At 40.8% G+C, this 21,779-nt stretch overlaps 1 protein-coding gene across 7 annotated transcripts in view; it reads left to right on the top strand.

Moving 5' to 3' along the window:
• TBXAS1 (thromboxane A synthase 1) overlaps positions 1–21,779 on the top strand; it is a 253,833-nt gene that overhangs the window by 88,236 nt on the left and 143,818 nt on the right. For all 7 annotated transcript variants that reach the window (XM_033057856.1, XM_033057858.1, XM_033057855.2 and 4 more), the window contains one exon: positions 16,787–16,839. In XM_033057856.1, the coding sequence (XP_032913747.1) occupies positions 16,787–16,839 (53 nt within the window). The remainder of the gene's footprint in view (positions 1–16,786; positions 16,840–21,779) is intronic.

The following is a 21,779-nucleotide window of genomic DNA, read 5'->3' as shown; positions in this document are numbered from 1 at the left end:
TGGGACACCCCCCAACAGATGTCTCAGTGCCATGTCTTTTGCTGCTGCATAACTCTGCTATGTGTGAGGTTACCTTCTAGCAGCAAAGTTCAACCTCTGTGTTATGGAGTAATAATAATTTTTATTGTTTGATAAATTGAAAAAAAATTGTAATCTTTGTCTAGAAAGTGGTACGCAGCAATTACAGTGTTTAGCAGAGCAAAGTGCGATGAAACTTGACCTTTTCAGCTTGACACTGATCGCTTTACTTTTGCTAAGTAGTATCTTAGCCCCACCAGCGCTGAGATGAAGGGGGTCTTGCTACTAGGCTCTTGGTATCAACAAGACTGGTAAAATTTGGCCTGCAGACAATTTCCTAGAGATACTGTCTGTCTGTTATTGAGACTAATTGCTTAGGAATGTACAGTAATTTCATGATTACAGACCGCACTGACTATCAGCCGCATCTCTGGGTATTGGCAAACATTTCGTTCTTTGTCCATACACAAGGCGCACCCAATTATAAGCCACAATGTCGTTTGCAGCGAGAACCCGCGTGCAACAAAGTTGCCAAATAATAACAGAATCGTGGGATGGCAGGGTTTACTGACTCAGCTCGGGCCGTGCGGCTCGGCCCACTCGGGGCTGCCAGTGGGGCCAGGTGGCCCAGCTTGGTGCTGCCGCTCGGCGGGGCCGCTTGGGGCCGGCTGCCACTGGGCTCTCTTACTCTCGCCCGGCGCTGCCCCGCGGTGGCAGGGGGGCACGGAACCCGCCGGCATCCACGGTGGTGGTGGGAGGTGGGGATGGAGTCCCCCCTGCTCCCGTGGCGGTGGCACACAGGGACGGGAGCCCCCCGCCTCCCCCTGAGCCATGGGGCCAGCAGGAGGGAGCTCCCCCGCCTTCCCCCCCACCGCCCCGCGCTGCCGGCACTGAGCCGGCTCCGCCCGCTGCGCAACACAGTAACCAATTTGTAACAACCGCGTAAATGCCGGGTTTTACTGGCAGGTGCTCAGCTTGGCAGTTTGCACTGACTTGGTTTGCACTTTCAGGGTTGGAAATGTCAGAAAATTATTCACATATTAACTGCTCCTGAGTGTAAGCCGCGTTTCTGGTGTGGGAGCAAAATTTTGGTCAAAACGGTGTGGCTTGTAATCGTGAAATTACTGTAATTGTATTGTTCCTGTTACCAAAATTGATATTCCCTGCCTGACTCCAGTTAAATGAGTTTTGATTTTTGCAGAATTTCTGGGCTGTTGTATGCTAAGGCGTTGCAGTGGACAGCAGGTGGTTGGTGTTTGAAACAAATGAGATTTTTCTTTATACTTGACAGAGGTGTGGCTTAAGTAGTACTTCACTATGTGGATGCACTAGCAGATGGTGTCCTTTAGGGCTGTACATGTGACAGTAGCCTGTTTGAATGAGTATCCATGCTAGTTTTAACACCAGGAGGAAATTGAAGTCCAGATGAGCCCCTTCCCTTCTCCTGCTCCATCAGTAAGGGAGGGACCAAAAAAGTGCTTGACTTTTGCTGCTGAAAGTGCTCCTCACAGTGATGATGTGGCTGTTATAGAAAAACAGCCTGGTCACATCCACAGAGTGCTGAAACCCTTCACCCTTTTCTGTAACCAGGGCAGTCTTGTACCTGCTTGTCTAAGCCCCGTCTAGCAGAAAAAAGATTTATAAAGCAGCATAAAAGTAGACAAGATGGGAAGGCAAGCAACCCGATGGATGTGTTTATCTTACACACTGTGGCACGTGCTCAGCTAGCAATTTGGTATAATTTAGAATACAAGTGGCGTCACTGAGAAATGTGATGGAAGACAATGACCTGTGCCAGCTGGAGCAGGGAGGGCCAAGGTGGTTCACAAACCAGCCCCAAGTTTGCAGGGATTGGTGTCAGCATAGCAGACTTGTAGGGGATGGGCTGTGAATGTGCATTCCTAAATCTATTATTTATCCCCTGGGCTAGAAGGGCCAGATGTGTTGCATTGCATAGGCAATGTATTTATTCAGTGAATGATCATTCCTGATGGATCCCCTCCAAACAGTCCAAAAGCCGCGTTACTGAGCCTGTTTTGTGTAGAAAGACAAGACCACCCAATCCAGTGCCTTTAGGGAAGGGAGAAGGTGGAATAGCTGTGATTTCACATTTTATCAAGCAGTTGTATGGTCCACGAACAAAATGCTTATATACTGGTGTCTAACCCAAGGCAGCTAAAGCTATGCTTTGGTACCCAAAAGTGTAGCCATATGATTTGTCACAGGAGTTAACAGGTGTTGGTACTTCTAAATGTTGCTACAACTCCTCTTATTTAGTTATGATAAATTTAGCCTGCTAGACTTAATTTTGTCTTGAGTATATATTGTGCTGAAAAAAATATGGTCACCTTTGGGACTCAGGCTTCTGGAAACTAAGGTTTCCCATCCTGTCCGAGCAACCTGATCCTGTTGAAGATGTCCCTGCTGATTGAAGGGAGGTTGGAATAGAAGGCCTTTAAAAGTCACTTCCAACCCAAGATATTCTATGACCAAAAAGATGAAAAGTTAGTTTGTCACAATACGGCCATATGGAACGAGAAAATATAATAAAATCATTCTCTGAACAGTTATAGCAAATAGATGTTAAAAGGCTTTAAGACATTTCACAATGATGAGCCCACCTTTTGATGGGTGAGGTAACAGACTGGAACAACAGTGTCAGAAATGAAGCCTCTAAATATATTACTGTCTTGCAAAGGTCTGAGACTTGGATTTGTGTGGACTTACCACTGACCTAACACAGGAGCATTCACTTGATACGTTCAAAGTTTCTCAGCTGGAGAGGGAGACTTGAAAGAAAGGAAATGTGCTTGTAGTTTCATGGGCAAGGAAACTGAGGGCTGTGGCTGTAACAATTTTGCTTCAACACCCACTGAGACCAAGAGCTAAGTGCTCTCTGTGTTCACTGAGCATGGGAGCAGGTAACCAGTGATTCCTGAGCTTGTGCAGCAAGAGGCTGTGACAAAGGCTGTGGACTGCCTCTGTACCCAGTGGGCTCTGGCACAGTGCCACAATTGATGCCACCTTTCCAGGGTCCCTGTTGCTGCAGGAAAAGCCTGTTAGACATAGGAGGATAATGCCTCAAAACATCTCTGCTGGAATAAATAAGTACCTTAAGTTGAGAGTTCAAACTCAGCTTGCTTTCCCACTACTTTTGTAGTTGGTTTGGTAATTTTCATTTGGTTTAGGAAAAGTAGAAATAAGTGTTAAATTCATGCTTAAAAGATTGCATCTCTTCAGACAGATTTGTAATCCTTTTTCTCATTTTCAACAAGTAAACTTGCTTCTGCAGCAGAGATTTCGACATTAAATATCTTAATAGAATAATAGGCATGAGATGGATTGCAATCTATTGCCTCAAGACTTTGCCAATCATAAACTAAAATCAGTTAATGTATTGAGTTAAATCTTGCTATATTGGGCAATGTGCTAGTAGTATTAAAAAAATCAATCCAGAAAAGATATTGATTATATTATCTCCATAGCAACAAACAATAATAGGATAATGTTAGCTTAATAATTGTGCTTTGTGAAAACCTTTCAGAATAATTACTGCATTGTGGTCTTTTCACAATGTGGAATGCAATAACGCTTCTTCCTTGACTGCAGTCACCATCAGCACTGCGTCAAGAGATGTTGTTTCTGTGTGCATGCATATGTATTCATGGGTAATTTTGCTCCGGGTGAAACAATTCAGCAGACTATTTTAGGATCCATTTTTAAATGGTCAAGACCACAAATTGGCAATTGTTTTCCGTGTGGCTTGTTTTCTCCCACTCCCTCTGACAACTGGCTACTGTAAAAAGAGGTCGTTAACATTCCTTTTCCTGCCTCTTTCTTTACAAAACACAAAGATTTTTGGCATGTAACAAAATGAAATGTCCAGCTACTCTGTTAAAGATTTGTGGGAGAGGGGAACTATGCTCTAAAGACAGTGCTTTAATTGAATTTAATCTATCATCCTCTAGGACTGACTTGTTCTGCAGGAGCTGGGATATTTGCCTGTATTTTAGGGGCCTGGGTCTCTTGTGCATCCTACATTGTCATATAAATAATAACCTGAGGTTGTTATGGATATATAGAGATACTTTTCCTACATATAAGTAAGGAGGTATATGTATAACATTTTTAGCCTGAAATTTTGGCAGGAGAGTCAGAGGACTGATATATACCCTCTTCATCTGAGTCTTGCTCCTTACTTCCACATCAACCCTGTAATTTATATCTTGAGTTAAAAAGAGGCATTAACACAAATCCAAGATGAAGAAGCCAAATTTCTAGAGTGGCTCTGTGTAAGCTCTGCTCAGAAATAACAAAAACATCTCTATATTATCAACCCAGCACAAATCCAAAACATAACCCTATTCTAGTCACTGTGAAGAAAAATCACTCTACTCTAACCAAAACCGCCACAATTGTTAAAACCTCCCAATTTAATCCATAAAGTTTAAACAGGTAAACCATCCTGTGTCTGTGAAAGGTCCTTGGGGTCCTGGCAGTAGATTTGCAGTCCTTTCTCCTTCTGGTCATGCCAGTATTTTGTGTTGATAAAGGGCAGAGATCAGCTAGCACTACTGCTAAATCTTGCACTGGCAGGAGCTTCCCCATGGCTTTCGTAAGGTGCCCCATGCTATTCCCAGTATGGTGGGATTGCCCCTTTACTTCCAAAGACATGAATGGATGCCATGTTGTCTAGGGGTCACTCCTCCACGCTTTTTGCTGTGCAACAAACACTGATGTCAGAGAGGTTAAACTTTGAGCACCTTTTCTGACTGCACATCATTTTATTTTGATTCTTATTTCTGGAGAGGTTTAGTCATTCAAACATCCCATAATTTGTCTTCTTACTGTTTACCGAACAGGAGTCCCCTTTTCTTTGAGGACCTTCAGAAGAAAGCCCCTGCTTTGAAAGCACTACCTAAAATAAGTTACACTCTTGGACCTGGGAATGTGCGAACCCTCTGCTCTGTACAGGTGTCCTATGTACATAAGAAAAGTGGGACAGTAAAAACGTGCTGATATTTTTCTATCTGACATGATGTCTTCATCAGAAGCTTGGTTGTGCTGTTTTCCTCCCCAGTCCCTCCAGGTGGTTGCTTTATATGGAGGATGTGTAGGAAAGGTTGTTTTACATCCCTGGCAGTGGGTGCTTTCCACCAGTGGCCCAGTCTCTTACGTATGTGGTTAATTCACAGGGAGAGGGAGGAGCAGTGGTTGCTCTTGCCTTTGTGCCTTATGCCAAAATATCTAGGCCTGCACAAGTGTTGTACTGAATGAGGATGCCAATCACCTTTCTCCTTTCCCATGTGCAGACTAATTCAGTTATGAAAGGACAGCTAAATTCATTGGTTCCTCTGGAAAATATCTGGTATTTGCAGGTGTGTAGCATCACTCGTTAAAAAGAAGCAAACCCAGATGGCTTGACAAGTTGTTTTTTTTCTGGTGTTGCTGCAGAATCCAGCCCTGAGTGATGATCTAGAAACAGAAATGAATGGCTGACAGGAGCCAGTTCAATCTCCACCTCCAAACCTGAGTTCTTCTGTCTATGAAATTGTCACAGTTGAAACTCTGACTGTGCTTGACTCATCCTATGCTAGCCAGTGATCTTACTGATTGCTAAGAGCTCCCAAATTCTCATTCCACTGCAGTCTCCTGTTTAGTTTCCTTGTGCTATCTCAGCTCCTGATGCTCTCTGCAGTCCTCTCTCCAGCCCACACAGGGATTGGCACTGTATGTTTCTGTCTGCCTCTTCCTAATCCCTTTCCAGGGAGGCCTCATTTGGCTTTCTAGCTTTTCTCTTTTTTATTCTCAGATCCTACCAGCTACCACATGGGTGGCTTGGGTCTTAAACAGTGTTTAGCTTCAAGACAGAACATGGAGGGTAACTTACCTTATGAAAACAAGGAGACTTTGCTGGAACAGTTATTTTAAAATGGGTGAAGAATCAAACTGCCTGCTGTAATGTGGCTGTTGGGGCTACAGTTTGTCATATTCCCAAAGGGATAAAACTATTCTATTTTGCACAGGATCTTACAGCCCATCTCTTTCCACAGTGCTTTGGAGTAGGTCTGTCCTACCTGGTGGCATGTCGCTCTGGGAGCAGGAGGAAATGCTGGGAGTGTTCCCATGGCTAGACTGAAGATGTTGCTCTGCAGACACATTCCCCCTCCTGCCCTGCTGAATGTATGGGCTCACCTCAAGCCTTGTGTGTGTCAAGCTGACGTGTCTGCCCTTAACCCAGTGCCTTTTACAGAGGTGCCATGTGATAGATGGGAGCAAAAGGGACCGGTTGTGCCTATGCCTGGCCTGTCCATGCTGCAGATAGCAGCATGCTCTGCTCTCTGTCAGAGGCCAGTACAATCTGTGGGGACATTTTTCTCTTTTCCTGTTTGAGAGCTGCATCCATACAAGGTGGGAATTAGACTAGAGGAAGCTGAGCTTGTCTGACCACATTAAAATACAGAAATAGTCCTGGTATCTTTCAGCAATGCATTAAGTGGCTTGATTAATGTCTGTCACATGTAATGATCTTTCCAGGTCTCTTCCCTCGATGCTGTTCTCTGTGTGCTGTCTAGTGCTTTGGTTTGGATACTGTTTTGTGTCTTAGCATCATCACAAAAGATCAAAATTTGAGACCTGAATTTGTGATTCTCTTAAGTGCTTTAGCTTGTGATTATCTTAAGTGTACCTTTCATAGTTTTAAACACAGGGATCACAGAAGATTAAGTGACATGGATTTTATAACTAGTTCATAAACAGTGGCAGAGACTCCTAGAACTATACAAGGGGAATATCTTTGAGGAGGCCAAGATATCATCTACTGAATGAGCAATCTTGGTCCCATAGATATGTTCTTGAAACCTACCTAAATAGTACCCACTTAGGCACTAGTGAGCAGTATGAGATGGCCCAGAGTTTACATCAGAAAGGAAAGCTCAGTCATCATCATCCTAATTCTGTAGGTGCAGATGCAAGATTTGCACACAGATGTGTAACTTTTCCAAAGCTTATCTCAAAGTCTGTTTGCACTCTGCGGCACCCATGACAGAACTTTTCACAGTGGGTTTGGTTAATACATTTTATCCTTTAAAATTCCTTCATGGTCTGAAGGAATCTGCTGTTGATAGGTCTGAGTAGGAAAGGGACACTCTTCAGAAGTGGAAAAACTCCTTGGAAGAAAGAATCCCCACCTCCCTTTCTTGGGAAAGAAGTCAACTTTCATTTCTTTGAATGCCACTTTTTTGCCCATGCTGTATTGTCAGAGTGCTTCCCAATCTTTGTCTTTCTTAGATTTAGCTACCATGTCTGTATGTCCTACAAGTTGCTATGACTGTTTTGCATCTTTAAAGGAAGACCAGCAAAGAAAACTAATAAAGTTCATTCACTGTTAGTGAGATGTGCTGAATGCTTATGTTAATCCATCTGAGACATTGAGCTCACAGTGAAAATCCACATTGTGGTGGCCCTCTATTGTACAATCAACTCCCTCCTATAGAGAGCACTGTAATTCTCTGTTTTCTTGTTGTAATTTGAGGATGTAGGAATATTAAGGCAGCAACGGTGGTTAGCGATCCAGTGGAATTACATGTAAGTAGAGATTGTGTAGGAGAGAATTACATTCAGTTTAGAAGGAAGACAGCTTAGAAGACGTTCAGTGGAAATTACATACTTTAGTAAAAAAAAAATTAAAAAATAAATCTATTGTTCCTTTCTGGTTTTTTTCCTAGTTTCTTGACTTATTATAAATAAATGTTTATCAAAGGATCAGAAACTGCAGTGAGTCTGTAAGACCTCATATGGAGCCTTTCATGAACACACATTGAACAAATTGTAATTCTCTTTGTGCATGTCTTCATAATGATATGTTTTCTATTTTGGACAAAGGTGCCTAGAAGCCTGAATAGGTGTCGTTTGTGACATTTACTATGAAGTAAAATAAGGGCCTAGCAGGGGTAAGTGTTATCTAGACAATAGTCCTAGTAAAAATAGTAAGTTAGGAATTATATCTCTATAGTGGATATAAACAAGGTCTAAGCTAACAGCAGGTAACTTTCAAATAGATAAAAAGAAATATTATTCTAGCCAGTGTAATCAGACTGCAGAATTCATCATTGCAATAATCAGAGTCGAATACAACAGCTGGAATAATTTGAGAGTCTGGATAATTTTATGACTAATTACATTTGTAGCTATGCATACTAAAAGAGTAATTCAATCTTAAGCCAATAGTTGGGTGAGGAAGAAACCTCCCTGTACTTAAAGCATTTTAGAGTTAGCTGTGCATATAGGGTTCTTTTCCTCATGCCTCTCTGCAAAGCCTCAGGCATGTGATATGTCTGAAAACTCAGAAAGAGATCAAATTTGTTGATATCCCTTTCCTTTCTCATATACCGTCTGTGTTTCTGTGGCAGAGAAGGGATGTTTTTGTAAGCTACCAAGGAAGAGGATTGAAACCTTCAGCTTGTCTCTGGCTCTACCATTGACTTCTTGTGTGACATTTGGCAAATTACTTGGTCTTGTGTACTTCCAGCTCCTCACCTGTAACAGATGGGCATTTAACAGCCCAGAGATGATGAGGAAATTAAGTTTGTAAAGTGAAATAAAATTGAAAAAAGAGACAAAAAAGAAAGGGAGAATCTCATGCCAAATTAATGTGAGACTATATCTAAACAAGAATGAGTTGGAAAGTTAAGGTGAGTCAACTAGAAGTGTGAATGCCGTATGCACATGTGAAAGTGTAGTAAATCTTTTCCATGAGAAGAGTCCCTCTTATTCTAGAAGTGACTGTAGATCTCCTTGAGGAGCTGGTGTAGATGACCTGGGTTATCCATCCTACACTTAATTTCTTATAGGTATCCACATCTGTGCCTCAAAACCTTTCTTGAGGGTCTTATCCCCATTGTTCTGACTAAAAGGCTTATAAAATTTTGCTACTTCGATAGTCAATAACTTTTGTCTAATTTCAAGCAACATTTATCCACATCCAGTTTATACTACTTTGATCTTTTAGTAATGTAGGCCTTTATATTAAATAGATATTTTCCTCTCCCTGGTGATTCCTCCCAGTACAGTTCTAGACAGCAAGCATGTCTCCTCTCTTTGGTCTGCTAATATGAACTTTTGGTTAGCTAAAATGGACTTTCCTAATTATGACTTGTAAGACAGGCCTTCTATTCCCCAAAGATCCTTGTAACCCTTTCCTCCACTTGTTCTATTTTTAATTCATTGCTTTTGAACGTGGTAGCTCATTACATTTACATGCAGCATTCCAGAGAAAGCCTATCTCAGATACTTTGCATCTGTAGTTCCCATCATACTTTTTTCCATCATACATTTTCCATCATCTTTATCTTGTGATTAAAATGTCCATCCAGGTTTTTCACTTCTGTCTTATTTTCAAACAATCACCTGCTACTGCAGAAATTCTTGGAGTTAACATAGTATCTCTCTAAGGGCATGAAGCTTTGCTTTTAACTAAAGACCCTCCTCTGTTGCAGTTGTTCAGGTTCTTCAGGTCATCCAGGTCTAGTGTGACAACCTCAGTCTCTCTGCTTGCTGAGGAAAGGATCTGTCTTTTCAGAGCCATGCACTTCACTGAAGCCTGGCTCCCTTTTGTGCCAAACTGTCCTCCAAGCATTGAATAAGGTTTGTCCCAGGATTGACCCTTGAGAAAATTGTGGGTTTCCTCCTTTCCTGGCTGTGCCTTTTCTTTCTACTCTGTCCCTACTCACTTCCCTACAGCTTTGATGTTTACTGTTTTCTGTTTTTTATCCTGATTTTCATCCTTTTGAATGTAACAATGATTTATTTGCCACTAGACTAAAGGCATTACTGAAGTCTGTGTGCATCTTTCGTTGTTCCCTCACATAGAAAATGTTATTTTTCTAAAGAAAGATAACAAGCAGTATATCCCATTTCCTCTTCCTGAGACCCTCTTTACCATTGTTTGCTGTGAGGTGGTGTGCCATGGGGCACCTGAGGGACTCTGAACTGGAGCTGCTCCATCCAGCTGTCCACTTGAGTAGTGCAGGTGCTTTCAACTCTGATGTCAAAAACATAGGGTGCGTTTTGTGAGGAAAATCTGAGGACTCAGGGTCCCACGCACTGAGAAATCTTGCATGCTATTGAGGTCAGGCTTTCCACTGTGTGTTTGCTTCCTTGGCTCCCCCTCCCTCCTACTCTTCAGTTACCAGCCTATTAGAACCAGCCATTAACCTGTTTAATGGGGAGAAACAGCAAATGCCAGGAAAGATGATGTGCTTTTCTTAATTCCCATTTGGAAACTTGACTGGTTTAAACAGTAAATGTCTCAAGAAAAGACAAACCTTGGAAAAGGATCCAAAACATGTCTTGCTTTTGTAATGCTGACCCTGACAGAGAAGGATGAGGTGAGTACTTCACTAGCAAGTGGTCTTTGGGGGTAAAAGGTAGTGCCCTGCCAAGGTGGCTTTAAGCTGGGGTGCTGAATGGGCATGACTGAATTGTTTTGTGCCATCTGATCCTTTCGGCTGGTAGGATCGGGTGATTAAGGTGATATCCTGGATGCTTTCTTATCCTTGGTGTGATATGACTTGTACCCAAGAACCTTTGTCCTCTCTGAGTGGGAGAGGTGACAAAAGAAGGAAGCAATGGAAGGCATGGGGTAAGGACAGAGAGGAAGGAATAGCTCATGCAAGAGAGGAAATACCCATGTTTCAGGGAGGGACTAAAGCTGTTTCTCTGAAGTGAGACAACAGCTCTTTGTTAAGGACAACAAGGTCTAATGCAGCAGACAGAAATAAACCTGCCCACTTAATTTTTATTAAAGATCTAAAAAGGTAGAAGGAAAGAAATTTACAATTTGTTTGGTATTTAGCTCAGGTAATTTTTTTTTTAAATTGTGTAATGAGAACACATTGTCCAAATTTTCATATGCAGATTCAATTAGTGTTCAGTTGATTAGCCTTTACAGATGAGATTAACTTAATTACATAACACTAACCTCTCTTAATAACTATTAAGGATAGGAAGGCTACCTTTAATAAATTTAGAAGGGCTATATGTGTTTTTTAAAATCTGAAATGACACACACATAAATTAAACCAAATTGCACACAGAGGACAACATTAATGGTAATGATCAAAGAAAACAAACTATGTACATAGCTCAGAATCAGGCTGCTTTGTTACTCCTCTTTTCTGCTGGCATCCTAGTGATTTCGCTAGGATTATTACTGGAGATGATGTGCAGTCTGGGGTCATTCCTTCAAAGAGGGTGCAGACTGATAGAAGGTTATTTTAATTAAATGATAGCTTGTGTTAAAAAAAATAATTTTGGGTACTAGGTTATTAGCAATTTTCTTTTTCTGGTGATCTAAGAAAAAAAGACATTCGAAAGCCCATTGAATGCTAAAAATCTGATCCATAAATGTTGTTTGCTGTTATTATGCATCATAAATAACTGTATATATTTTTTTATCTCTTGAGATGAGGTATGCACTTGAACAATGATGCTGTGATTATTAATATCACAGTGAAATAGAACATCACATCTGATATATGGTGGTAAAGGTAGAGCATATATGGGACTAGTTATGGGATGTGGAATCTTTGGCTTCTGAGTCACACCTTTGAATCCAGGTTGTTTTGGTAAAGTGACTGACATCAGATAATATCTGATACTTTTCAGAAGGGAGCAACAAGAGAAGCCTTTTTCCCTTTGCTGTTCTTGCATGGGTAATGTTTCCCATTTGCAGTGAATTTTGGTAGGCTCATCACATCTACCTCCACAGAGCTCAGTAGCTTTTGTGACATTCAGTACACTACAAAATTCAAGGGCTATCCTCATTGCATTCTCTAGGACCGATTTCAGAGTCCAAATTTTGAGTTACTGTCAGGAACATACATCTGCTAGATCCCAGCTTTGTGGCCCTCTTCAAACCATTTTATCTCATGACCCTGAAGGAGCAAAGTGAAGTTCATAAATTACATCATTTGTTTTCCACTTGCAGTGAGCTGAAATGTTCAAAGCATCCTCCATACAATTGAAGTCATTTCCCATTTGCAGCCATGAGATCTGCAGGTACTGAGCAACTAAAAGGAATAGGTTGGATTCACCTCATGTTAAACACCCCAAAAATCAAAATGCATTGCTTCTCTCTGAAATACTGCCTCTTTTTGAAAACTTTGGCTCACTGCCTACAACCATTTTCAGAAAGAGGGAAGATGACATTGCTGCAGATTTTTTCCTTGCTGTGAGGAAACTAGCAAGGTGAATATGCAATGAGGAGGAAATTGCTGAAGTATCTGTCTTGGAGTGGCAGAGTCTACTGAAAAAAATGAGAGGGGATACTTGAGCAGTATCAGCCCTTTCATGTATGCAGCTCAAGCTGAAGCTTCAACATTCAGTATCTCAAGAAAAAATGGTTGACAATCATCAGGCTTTGCTTTGTCTGATGCAGACCCAAATCTTGTTCTCTTCCATGAGGTTTGTGCCTGTACCCCTGAGAGCAAGATTTGGCCTTGTGAGTGGTTCTATCCACAGATGCAGCTGATGATACACACTCAGAGGAAAGGGAGAATGCAAATTCCCTGCAGGGAGGCAGCCGCCAGCCACGTAAACAAAGAACCTTCTGGGTGTGCAGCAGTCAGCCCACTTGAGCTGCTGTTTCCATGGTATACCAGATGCTGTAAAATATGCTTTCTTCAGGGGAAGATGCTTCTCCCACTCCTGCATTATCCTGTTTGATGATGGACTGTCCTCAGGCTGGTACCTCACTGTATGGGCCGCGCGCGAGGAGTCCCCCCGGCCAAACCCTTTTCTGAGTTGATGGCTCATATTCTGTAGCTTCTAAACAAAGCAAAACCTAAGTGTTCTTTTTTTAAACTTGGAATGTCATTGCTAACTCTACTTTTAATTGTTACAGCCGAGTGTTTAATGCACAACAGTTCTTCCTGATGCATGTGGTATCATACCATAATACTGGGTGTTGTTTTGCTTTTCTGTTTTCTTCTGTTTTTTCTAATAAACCAGAGTACATATGTTTCCATTTCCCCCAATTATTCTTTTCCTAATCTTCATGTTGCTTTGTTATAATTCCTGGTTTAGGGAGGTTAAAGCCACTTGCTACAAGTCTAGCAGGTGCCATTTCTAAGTTTGACTGCAGATGACCCAGTGGATAAATATGAGGAAAGGAAGCAAAGATAGGTGATCTCTTCTCCTATTTTCTCGTAAAACAGCAGCTGATTGTGAGCAGATGCTTGGTTATGTCATAGATACTAAGTACATGGGTAATTATAAAACATGGTCAAGTCTGCAATAATTGGTTGAAGCAAGCCACACTCAGCCAGTGTAAATAAGTAACCAAAAACACTTCTGAGGCTTGCTGTGCTTCAAACCTGATTCAGCGGAGAGGAGGACGATGTTTTCAGGGTACCTGTCTACTGGAGGCCATGTTTGGGGATGATGCTGCAAAACTGGCAGAGCTGTGTGCATGTGGCATATCCCCCCACTGAGACCATGTAGGTTCATTAGTTTTCCTTGTGGCTATCAAGAACAAACACAGGAGCCTTTTCATGACTCCAGCTTCCTCCAGATGAAAGGCGTACCTTGGTGTGTAAGGGATACGTGCACATGCTCCCTGCCTTGTCCACAGTCCATGGGCTCCTGTGTGTGCTGCTGGCTGTTGTTTCCATGCCACCATGACACCTGCTACCAGGTGCTTAGCAGGCCCCTGAAGGAGGCCAGGACAGCAGAGGGTCCCAGGGGTGAACAGTGGAGGCAGGTGGTGGTGAGAATATGCGTGCAGTGCTGCATGGCATGAGAAAGTGTCCTGGAGTGTAGAGAATGAAGGCTGCTTTTATTCCTGACGATGCTTTCTCACAGTCTTTCCCAGGTGCTTTTCAACTCCTTCTCTTCCCCCATCCTGGAGGCTAATACTTCTCATATTAGGGAAAAAAATTAAGTGTGGTTAATTTTAAGCCAGTGCAATTACTTAGGAGTCCTGGAGGTGAAAAACCAGTTACTGGTTAACAGAACTGATTTGAAATGTGCTCTGCCTGACCCCCCTGCTGTAGTGAGCCAGAAGCAGTTCTTCCGAGAAGCTGGCTTTCTGGAAGGCATTTTCAGTGAATCATTTAAAGCCTAGGCTTCTTGAAAATGTTAATATCCTGCTGGCTCCCTGGAATGCAGCTGGTGGGTACCGCAAGTGCAATACCTATGTGCGTGCCTGCAATCCAAAGCACAAGTGAGCAGGCAGGGGTCAGGCTGCAATGTGGGTGTCCTTGCAGAAGGCTCAGGCTAGGAGGGAAATGAGCTGGAGAGCAGACCTGGTTTGGCATAGTCCCACGGGACTGAAGTTCCTCTGCCCTGCCCCAGCAATGCAGCTCTGCTACAGCAGCGCTTTGCACCCCTCATGGGGCTGTGTGTGGCGTGGTGCTGGAAATGCCGGCTGTGTTTGTGGAGTTTGGGGCTACTCTCCTGGGCACAATGCTCAGGCTGTGCTCCTGGGCTGCATCAGCCTTAAACCAGCCTGCAGAGCAGTGCTGGGGGAATCTGACCACAGGATTCCCCCTTGCATCAGTAGACAACCTTTATAATGCTGAATGATCATAGCAATTGCAGGATAAGCCCTGCAACAGCTGGAGTGTCTCTACAGAAAAAAATGCAGGTCAGTGTGGATGTGTATGTGCCTTTTCCCTTCCCATGGTGTCTGCAGGAAAAAGCCTTTTTGAGTTACCTGTCTGTATTTGTGATATTACAAATGCTTTGTCCACCTTAGTTTCTGTGTGCTGATACATGAGGCTTTTCTGCTTACCTTAGTAGTAAAGAATTTTTCAGGGCACAATATATATTATCTTCAGGCAATATACATTCTCCTCAGGCCATCATCTAATCCACCTCTTTCATAATTTTATCTTTAGCATGTTTTTTTACATGTCATTCCATGTTTTTTGTGGCTAAAGGAAAACCCGAAGTTCTTGCCTTAAGCTGGAGGTGTATTGTCCTACAGAATAAAAGTATTCCAAGTCCAGGATTAAAAAAACAGAAGAAAATAAAAAACACAGCTGTTCTATAACAACAAAATAAATAATTGAGGGATTCTGTGGGAGGAGGACTGTAGGTGGTGACAAGTGCTTTGCTAATTTGTTCAATAAGGTAGCACCCAAGGGTGCTAAGTTGGATCATTACTTTTATTTACCAGATATTTTTTGCTTAGTGCGGTAAAATACTCTCAAAGCATAGATGCATTATGTTTGCTTGTTTTTTTTTTTGTCAGCAGTAGATGGATTTACAGTAGTTTGTATTGTTCTAGCTAATAATCTGTAGTGTGTCGTAAAAAACAAGAAAGACTCAATATGAGACATAATATTCTACTTTGTTAGTAAATTTTCTCTTGAAAATGAAAATAGATCATGATAGTCTGTTTTCCATGAATATAAACACAGATTAATGCAATCAAGTGTGTTACTTTTTCCGTAGAAAAGTTGCCAACACAATGGAGCACGGTCCTCAAATATTGTGGTTTCATTAAAAAAGATTTTTTATTGTTCACTTTTGGGAATATATTTAGCTCACCTTTTTTAGATTGATCAATTTGAATTCATTTAAGATACTAACAATTGAGTATAGCAGCAGGTTTATTTAGATAAATGGATACCAATTTTCATCAATTATGAAAATGAAAGACAGCAAAAATACTAAAAATCTGAAAAAGAAATCTGCTTACTATTCTGCGGAGTGTACCAGCTTGTGTACTTAGCCTTGTGCTAAACTCTGGCTTGGCAGGTTTGAGGGTGGTTTTAATAATGTGACTGAAACCAAAACAAGATGACCTTGCCGTGTTTCCTGTGCTTCCTTTTTGGGTAATAAGTCATATACATATCCTCTTATTAATTTCTCTGCATATCTGAAAAAAATTGAGTCAGGACCAAAATGATGAAGTTGGTTTAAAAATAATAAATCGTGAAATACTAACAAATTTTGGAGGATAAAACATTGATGAAAACATGTTTCATGGCTGTCCAGATATTTTTTATGATTGGGATTTGTTTTTCCAGCCATCTTTTCTAGACTCTATTGTTGTTGTGTTAGTTATGTTTGCATGCTTTGCTCAATGCTTCAAAAAAGTTGCAAAAAGCGTCTTTTTAGTAAAGACAGAGAGAGGAATTGTGGATGATACAATTCCTCCAAAGCCATCTTCCCCTGGCCCCTGGAACTTGCTATAATAGATAAGGTATCCTAGATACCAAGGTTGAGCCAAATTCCTTAAGAATTTGGTCACTCTCCTAACACTTCGGAAGATAATTGGTTAGAAATTAGGATGTGTAATTGGTCAGTTTACCTTTAGAACTTCTCACTTAGATTGGATGCTGTTCTTTGTATAAACTTTTATTGGTTGTAGTTTGAATCCTCCCTGAACCTGTAAATATAGCTGTCTGCCTTTTGTTCTGAGAATCCCTGCTTGACCACCCTTCGCGTGAAATAAAGACTCTTGTGGAAATCGTCAAGTAAGGCCTCCGGTCTTTCTTGGCTGATGAAATGTGAGTTTTCTGAGAGATAGCTACATGTTAGCACTCTCTGGTCCTGGCAAATACCATCAGGGACTGAAAAAGAAAACCACACTCTATGTTTGTCACATATGGACAATATTAGACATGTGAGGTTACGAGTTAATACCATGGTTCTCCTGGCTGAGGTTCAAAGCTTTGTGTGAGTGGCAGAAACAGTGTGTAATACAGCTTCAGCTAAGCATTTCTCTAAAATTCTGTGTTGTTTTTCTTTCTTCCAGGGTTTTTGGGAAAACCACACAAAACTCATAACAGAATACGGACCTGTTTGTGGGTAAGCCTAGCAGTACTATCCGCTTTCTTCTTTCTGGCTCTCGCTCTTTGAGTTTGTTGGATAGGAGAGGAGAAAATACCAGGATAAGATGCTCATTAAGTGCAGTGTTTCAGTTTGGGGGACAGAGGTGGAGGTGGTTTGATTACATGCAGCAAATACTCTTGGCTTATTTTAGTTCAGCATTTGGCATCGGACTTCATTTTTCTCTCTCTTATTTTAATTATGTACATAAGGTTTAGTCCTTTTCAGAGCTGAACAAAGCTACCAGTCTTCAATATTCTCTTTTCATCTGCGCTCACTTACAGTGAACAGTGGAAATAATAATTTGTCATCTTAAAAAAACCTCAGTTTATGAAATAGTATGAATTCAGTTCAGCTGTTGCTATCTATATTTATGCAAAATTCCTAAACTTAAAATACAACTAAGTATAGATTAGAAATGAGGCATTCCTCTCTATAGCTGTGCTATCTTAGCAGTTTATTAGAAATAAAGAGGGTTTAAGCAGCATATCCCTTCATAGAATGTCTTCCACATTTCTGTGAATGTAATTTCTCTTCCAAGAACGACTTACTTTCCAGTTGTCATCATTTTAAGTGGAAATGCAGTTGTCCCATGGTATCTTCTATTACTGTGGTCTGTTGGTGTTTGTAGCATAACTAGTATTTCAATATGTAAGTATCAGGCAATCTTGCACCTCGAATGTCAATTAACAAACTGCATAATTAAAAAATTTTATATTGAAATACTAGTAATGCTACAAACACCAACTGACCACAAATTATGAAACTAATTTTTTTTCCCGTGGTCTGCAAGAAGTTTAAGATACTTGTAAGAGAGCATATATGAATGTCTATGTGTATGCATATTTGATTACAAAAGATGCCAATATGCTGTGTATGCTCTTCCAGCAAAAAAACTCTAGCAGAAAGAAGTCAGGCTCAGGCATTTGATGCTCCAGTCCCCGCTGCCTTGTGGCATTTATGCTCAGCCCTAAAGACAAAGTGCTGCAAGAAGTGATGGAAATAATGAATTTCAAGGGTTAGGTACTTGTCTAGGAGAAAAAAAAGATGCAGTGTCTTGGCTGGCCAGGAATGGGAAAAGATATTCATTAATGCCGTGGCAATTTGTATGTTGTGTAACAAATGGAAAGTGACTGAGTCTTATTATCTCTGTGACCTTTGGTGTGATGCCCTAAATGACAATAATGTAAGAACACTGGCATTTATTCCTCAGTATACTTCCCTCCTTATTAATATCATGTCTGGGGGTTTTTTTGTAAGCTGAATTTTAGACAAGTTGCTATTTAGTCATCTGTCTGCTTACTCAGGCAGGCAAGGCTATGTCATTGAAGAAAGAGATGTATAATTACAGTGCGTGTGAAGCTAGAAAGTTTGATTTCTCCAATCTACTTACAGACTGCTAGGGAATGAAACCCCTGTGAGACTTGCATGGGCTGCAAAGCTGGATGATTGTGTAGTGGTCAGCCAGAATAGTTCTGCCTCTTTGGGATTCTCTAGGTAGGAAGAGTGAGCAAAGGTATACTTCCTTTATTGTATGCATATAAAATTCAATTTTTGAGGGATCTAGGAGGCTGGCAGAGAAAAATGCTGTTTTTTAACATCTCCCAAGAAAACAAAGCTGGATGCAAACAATGCTGGGTTTGAGGTAAGGTCTATTTGTAGTTGAAGAAGGATGTTTTAAAGGCTGGCGTGCAAGCTGCTGTTCAATAGGTGGGTATATGTCAGGGGGTATTTATCACAGTCCTGTCAATTAAAGAAATTCCTTCTCTTTCCTTATAAGTCTTCCGTGTGATTCTTCTGTGGTTCATTGAAATAGGCAAATAAATGGTAGGTGTGTTTATGTGTATATTCCCAGCAAAGTATTGGATCTGGCAGATGGAAGAAGATGTGGCATTTTTCTTTTCCCAGATTGAAAACTGCTTTCCAATAAGCATAAGGAGCAATGATCTTTATTTCTACAGTGGTGAAGTGAGTTGAATACAAATCTTTGGAACTGAAGCCTTTTTTTCTTCCTAAGGTCACTTGAATAGTCTGAATGATACCATCACAACTGTTTTCTTTTGTGTGTGAATTGGTTTCCTTGACAACAGGATGTCAAATCAACTTTTCAGCTTTAATCAAGTCAAAACAATATATCCCTTCCATTCCAAAAGGCCTCAAGTCGGAGAGAATTATTTCAAGTAAGGCTTTTGTAGGTCACAAAAGCTTTTTTCCCCCTTCGCTCCCGTGTGCAAATCCAAAGGAGAGGTGATGGTACTGATATTTTATAAAGACAGACAATGCAAATAGTCATCAGTTGTGAGTTTGTGCTGTGAAAACTGTTTGTTTTCATACAGAGGTGGCCCAAGATGGAGGCCAAGGCAGAAACAAGCAGTTCTGGTTGGTGGAAAAGCAGAGATGGAGCATTCCTATTTGACAGGGCAGTCCATGCCACTGACATGGCTTTTCAAGAGGTTCTGCAACAGAGCAGAAATCTTTGATTTAGCTATAATTTGAAGTAGCTTCTACAAAAATACTTCCTGTAAAATACGTGTGCTATTTCTCCATAACAAAAATGGAGTTGAAAATAATCCTATTTGGAAAACAGTGTACAGATACATATTAAGATTTGCTTTGAATATTCTCCTATTCATATAAGAGTTCTGCAGGAGAGTTTGCTGTTTGCCATGGAAAGTAGTGATTTATGCCACTCATTTTTTGGATGATATTAATGCTATGTTACTTTATTTTCATCTTCACCATACCCAGTTGTTCCGTTTCAATTGTAGGTTAATGGCTACTGATTGGAAATAGGTGATAAAAGCAGATAGAAATAAAGAGGAGCAACATATTTTATGGAATCAGAAAGGCAACTTCTACAATGTGAGAGTGAGTTAGTTTTACTTTCTGTATGCACTCAATATGCATTTGACTGCTCTGCTGCAATTGCATCGTTACGGCTTTACAGAACTGTAGGCATGTATGGCTGATTTGGGGTAAAAGAAATCTGCCAAAATAAGTTATATATTCTTGACCCAACAACATACTACCAGTGATTGTAGAAAACATGACAGTCCCTAGTGGGAGGTTGATTGCTCTGGGATGGAGGAACTTATTCTGCCTTTGACTGTATAAATGCATTTGGACGTGGGGAAGAATGTAAGAGATCATAACATAGACCTCACTGTGTATAATCAAGGAGTGAGAACAGTTTAAAATTCAGTGCAGTTTGTGGGGTGGTACTCTTTCTTCATGTTGTTTTGCATCTGAAATAGCTTGCAGCAGCTCCAACCCTATTCTTACTCTTGACTTGAACACTCAACCTGCTATGAGAAGTCTGAAGATGTCTGTAGTAGAAGCTCTGGTTTGTCACTGTGAGGGCTTGGGGCTTTCCCCTTTTGTGGACGGAAGAGGGACATGTGTTTCTGGGGTTTGGGCATGTGGAACTTTACTCAAAACCTTTTTCTTCCTTCCACTGTCAAATTCCTTGGGACAAACCTAAGGTAGATATCCTCCTGCAGGGAGCAGCTGATATCTTCATCATGGGCCAAATTTAATGAAGAAACAAAGTCTTTATTGCTATTTTAATTTCACAAAGTTTTTTAACCCCTCTATTTCTAGACTTATTCGACTTTCTGTGGAAAATGTAAATTCAAAAAAAGTATTCTCATCTTTGTTTCTGAAGGCTCATGTAGAGAAATAACTCAGTTTTATGAAAAAATCTTACCCTGCTTGATTTTCTCTTTTGCACTGGTGGTGGGGGGCAGGGGGTCTAGTGGACTTACTACCTGTCTTGTGGTACTTCCTTTGGTTAGCTATTTTAAAGAACTTGCATTTTTATATTTCAGCTAGAGGAAATCCTACCTGGACAATGATAGGGAAAAGCGAGCTTCCTGTTGCTGTTTTGTAACTCCTCATAATCCTGTTACCCATGTAACCTGATAGGGAATTTTGGTGGCCTCAATTGCCTGGATTTTTGTTTTCTTGAAGGGCAGTATATTTTTTTGGCTGGTGTCAGGTCTTTCATATTTCATCAATATTTTCTCCTCACTTCTTTCTCCTTTATGTGCTGTGATAAGGTTCTTTGACTCTATAAGATTGTTGACCAGCCCCAGAATTGCTGGTGTGTGTTAGAGTTATCTCTTTCTTCCATTAGCTACCTGCATATTGTACAGTACAGCAGAACCCCTAACTCTGAGCACATATGTAATCACATTAAAGTCAATGGTATCACTCAACATGCTTCAAGTAAGCCAGAAGACTGTCTACCTTGCTGAATCAGGCCATAAAAAACTGATTGCATTTGTTCCTTAAAAAATAGTTTTAGTGCTATTGGTACACATAAACACCTAGTTCTATTGTACCTGGAAGAAATAAATGGGGAAAAAAGTATTTCTTCTCCCTCCCCACCCTCTCTTTTGACAGCACTTTGTATGCAGAAAATTTAGTTGCTCTTGTGTGAAATGTGTTAGCTATTTCCTCTGAAGTGGGAAATATTATTGCATGAATGGACAGAACAATAGGACTAGCTTAATGTTTTTGAGTTAAACTTTAAGGTTCCTTTTTTAAAATCACTATTAGAATTTGTAAATACTAACCTATTCTTTAAAAGTTTGTCTTTTAAAAAAGAACTGAAACCCAATGATGCTCCTGGGCAGAAACCCCAGGGCAGAATTCATGGTACAATGCTACATCTCTGTCTGAATTCCCACAGTTAAACATAATTAGGTATTGGTTATTGTTGGCTCCAGTGGTTAAATCAAGCTGCTGGAACATGTCCTGTGAGTCACTTTTGGGTATATCGCCACCCGTTTCTCCTCTTGTCTCTAGAGTTAATTGCTCCTTAAAAACACAACCTTCTATGGGACTGGTGCCTAAAGATTTACCCAAAACATGCCATACCACACTGTTCTGAGAGCTGGAATCTGTGGAATAGTTTT

This window comes from Catharus ustulatus, chromosome 4 (genome assembly GCF_009819885.2).
Source record: "Catharus ustulatus isolate bCatUst1 chromosome 4, bCatUst1.pri.v2, whole genome shotgun sequence".
NCBI classification, from domain to species: Eukaryota; Metazoa; Chordata; class Aves; order Passeriformes; family Turdidae; genus Catharus; species Catharus ustulatus.
This window is presented reverse-complemented; position numbering and strand designations above follow the sequence as displayed.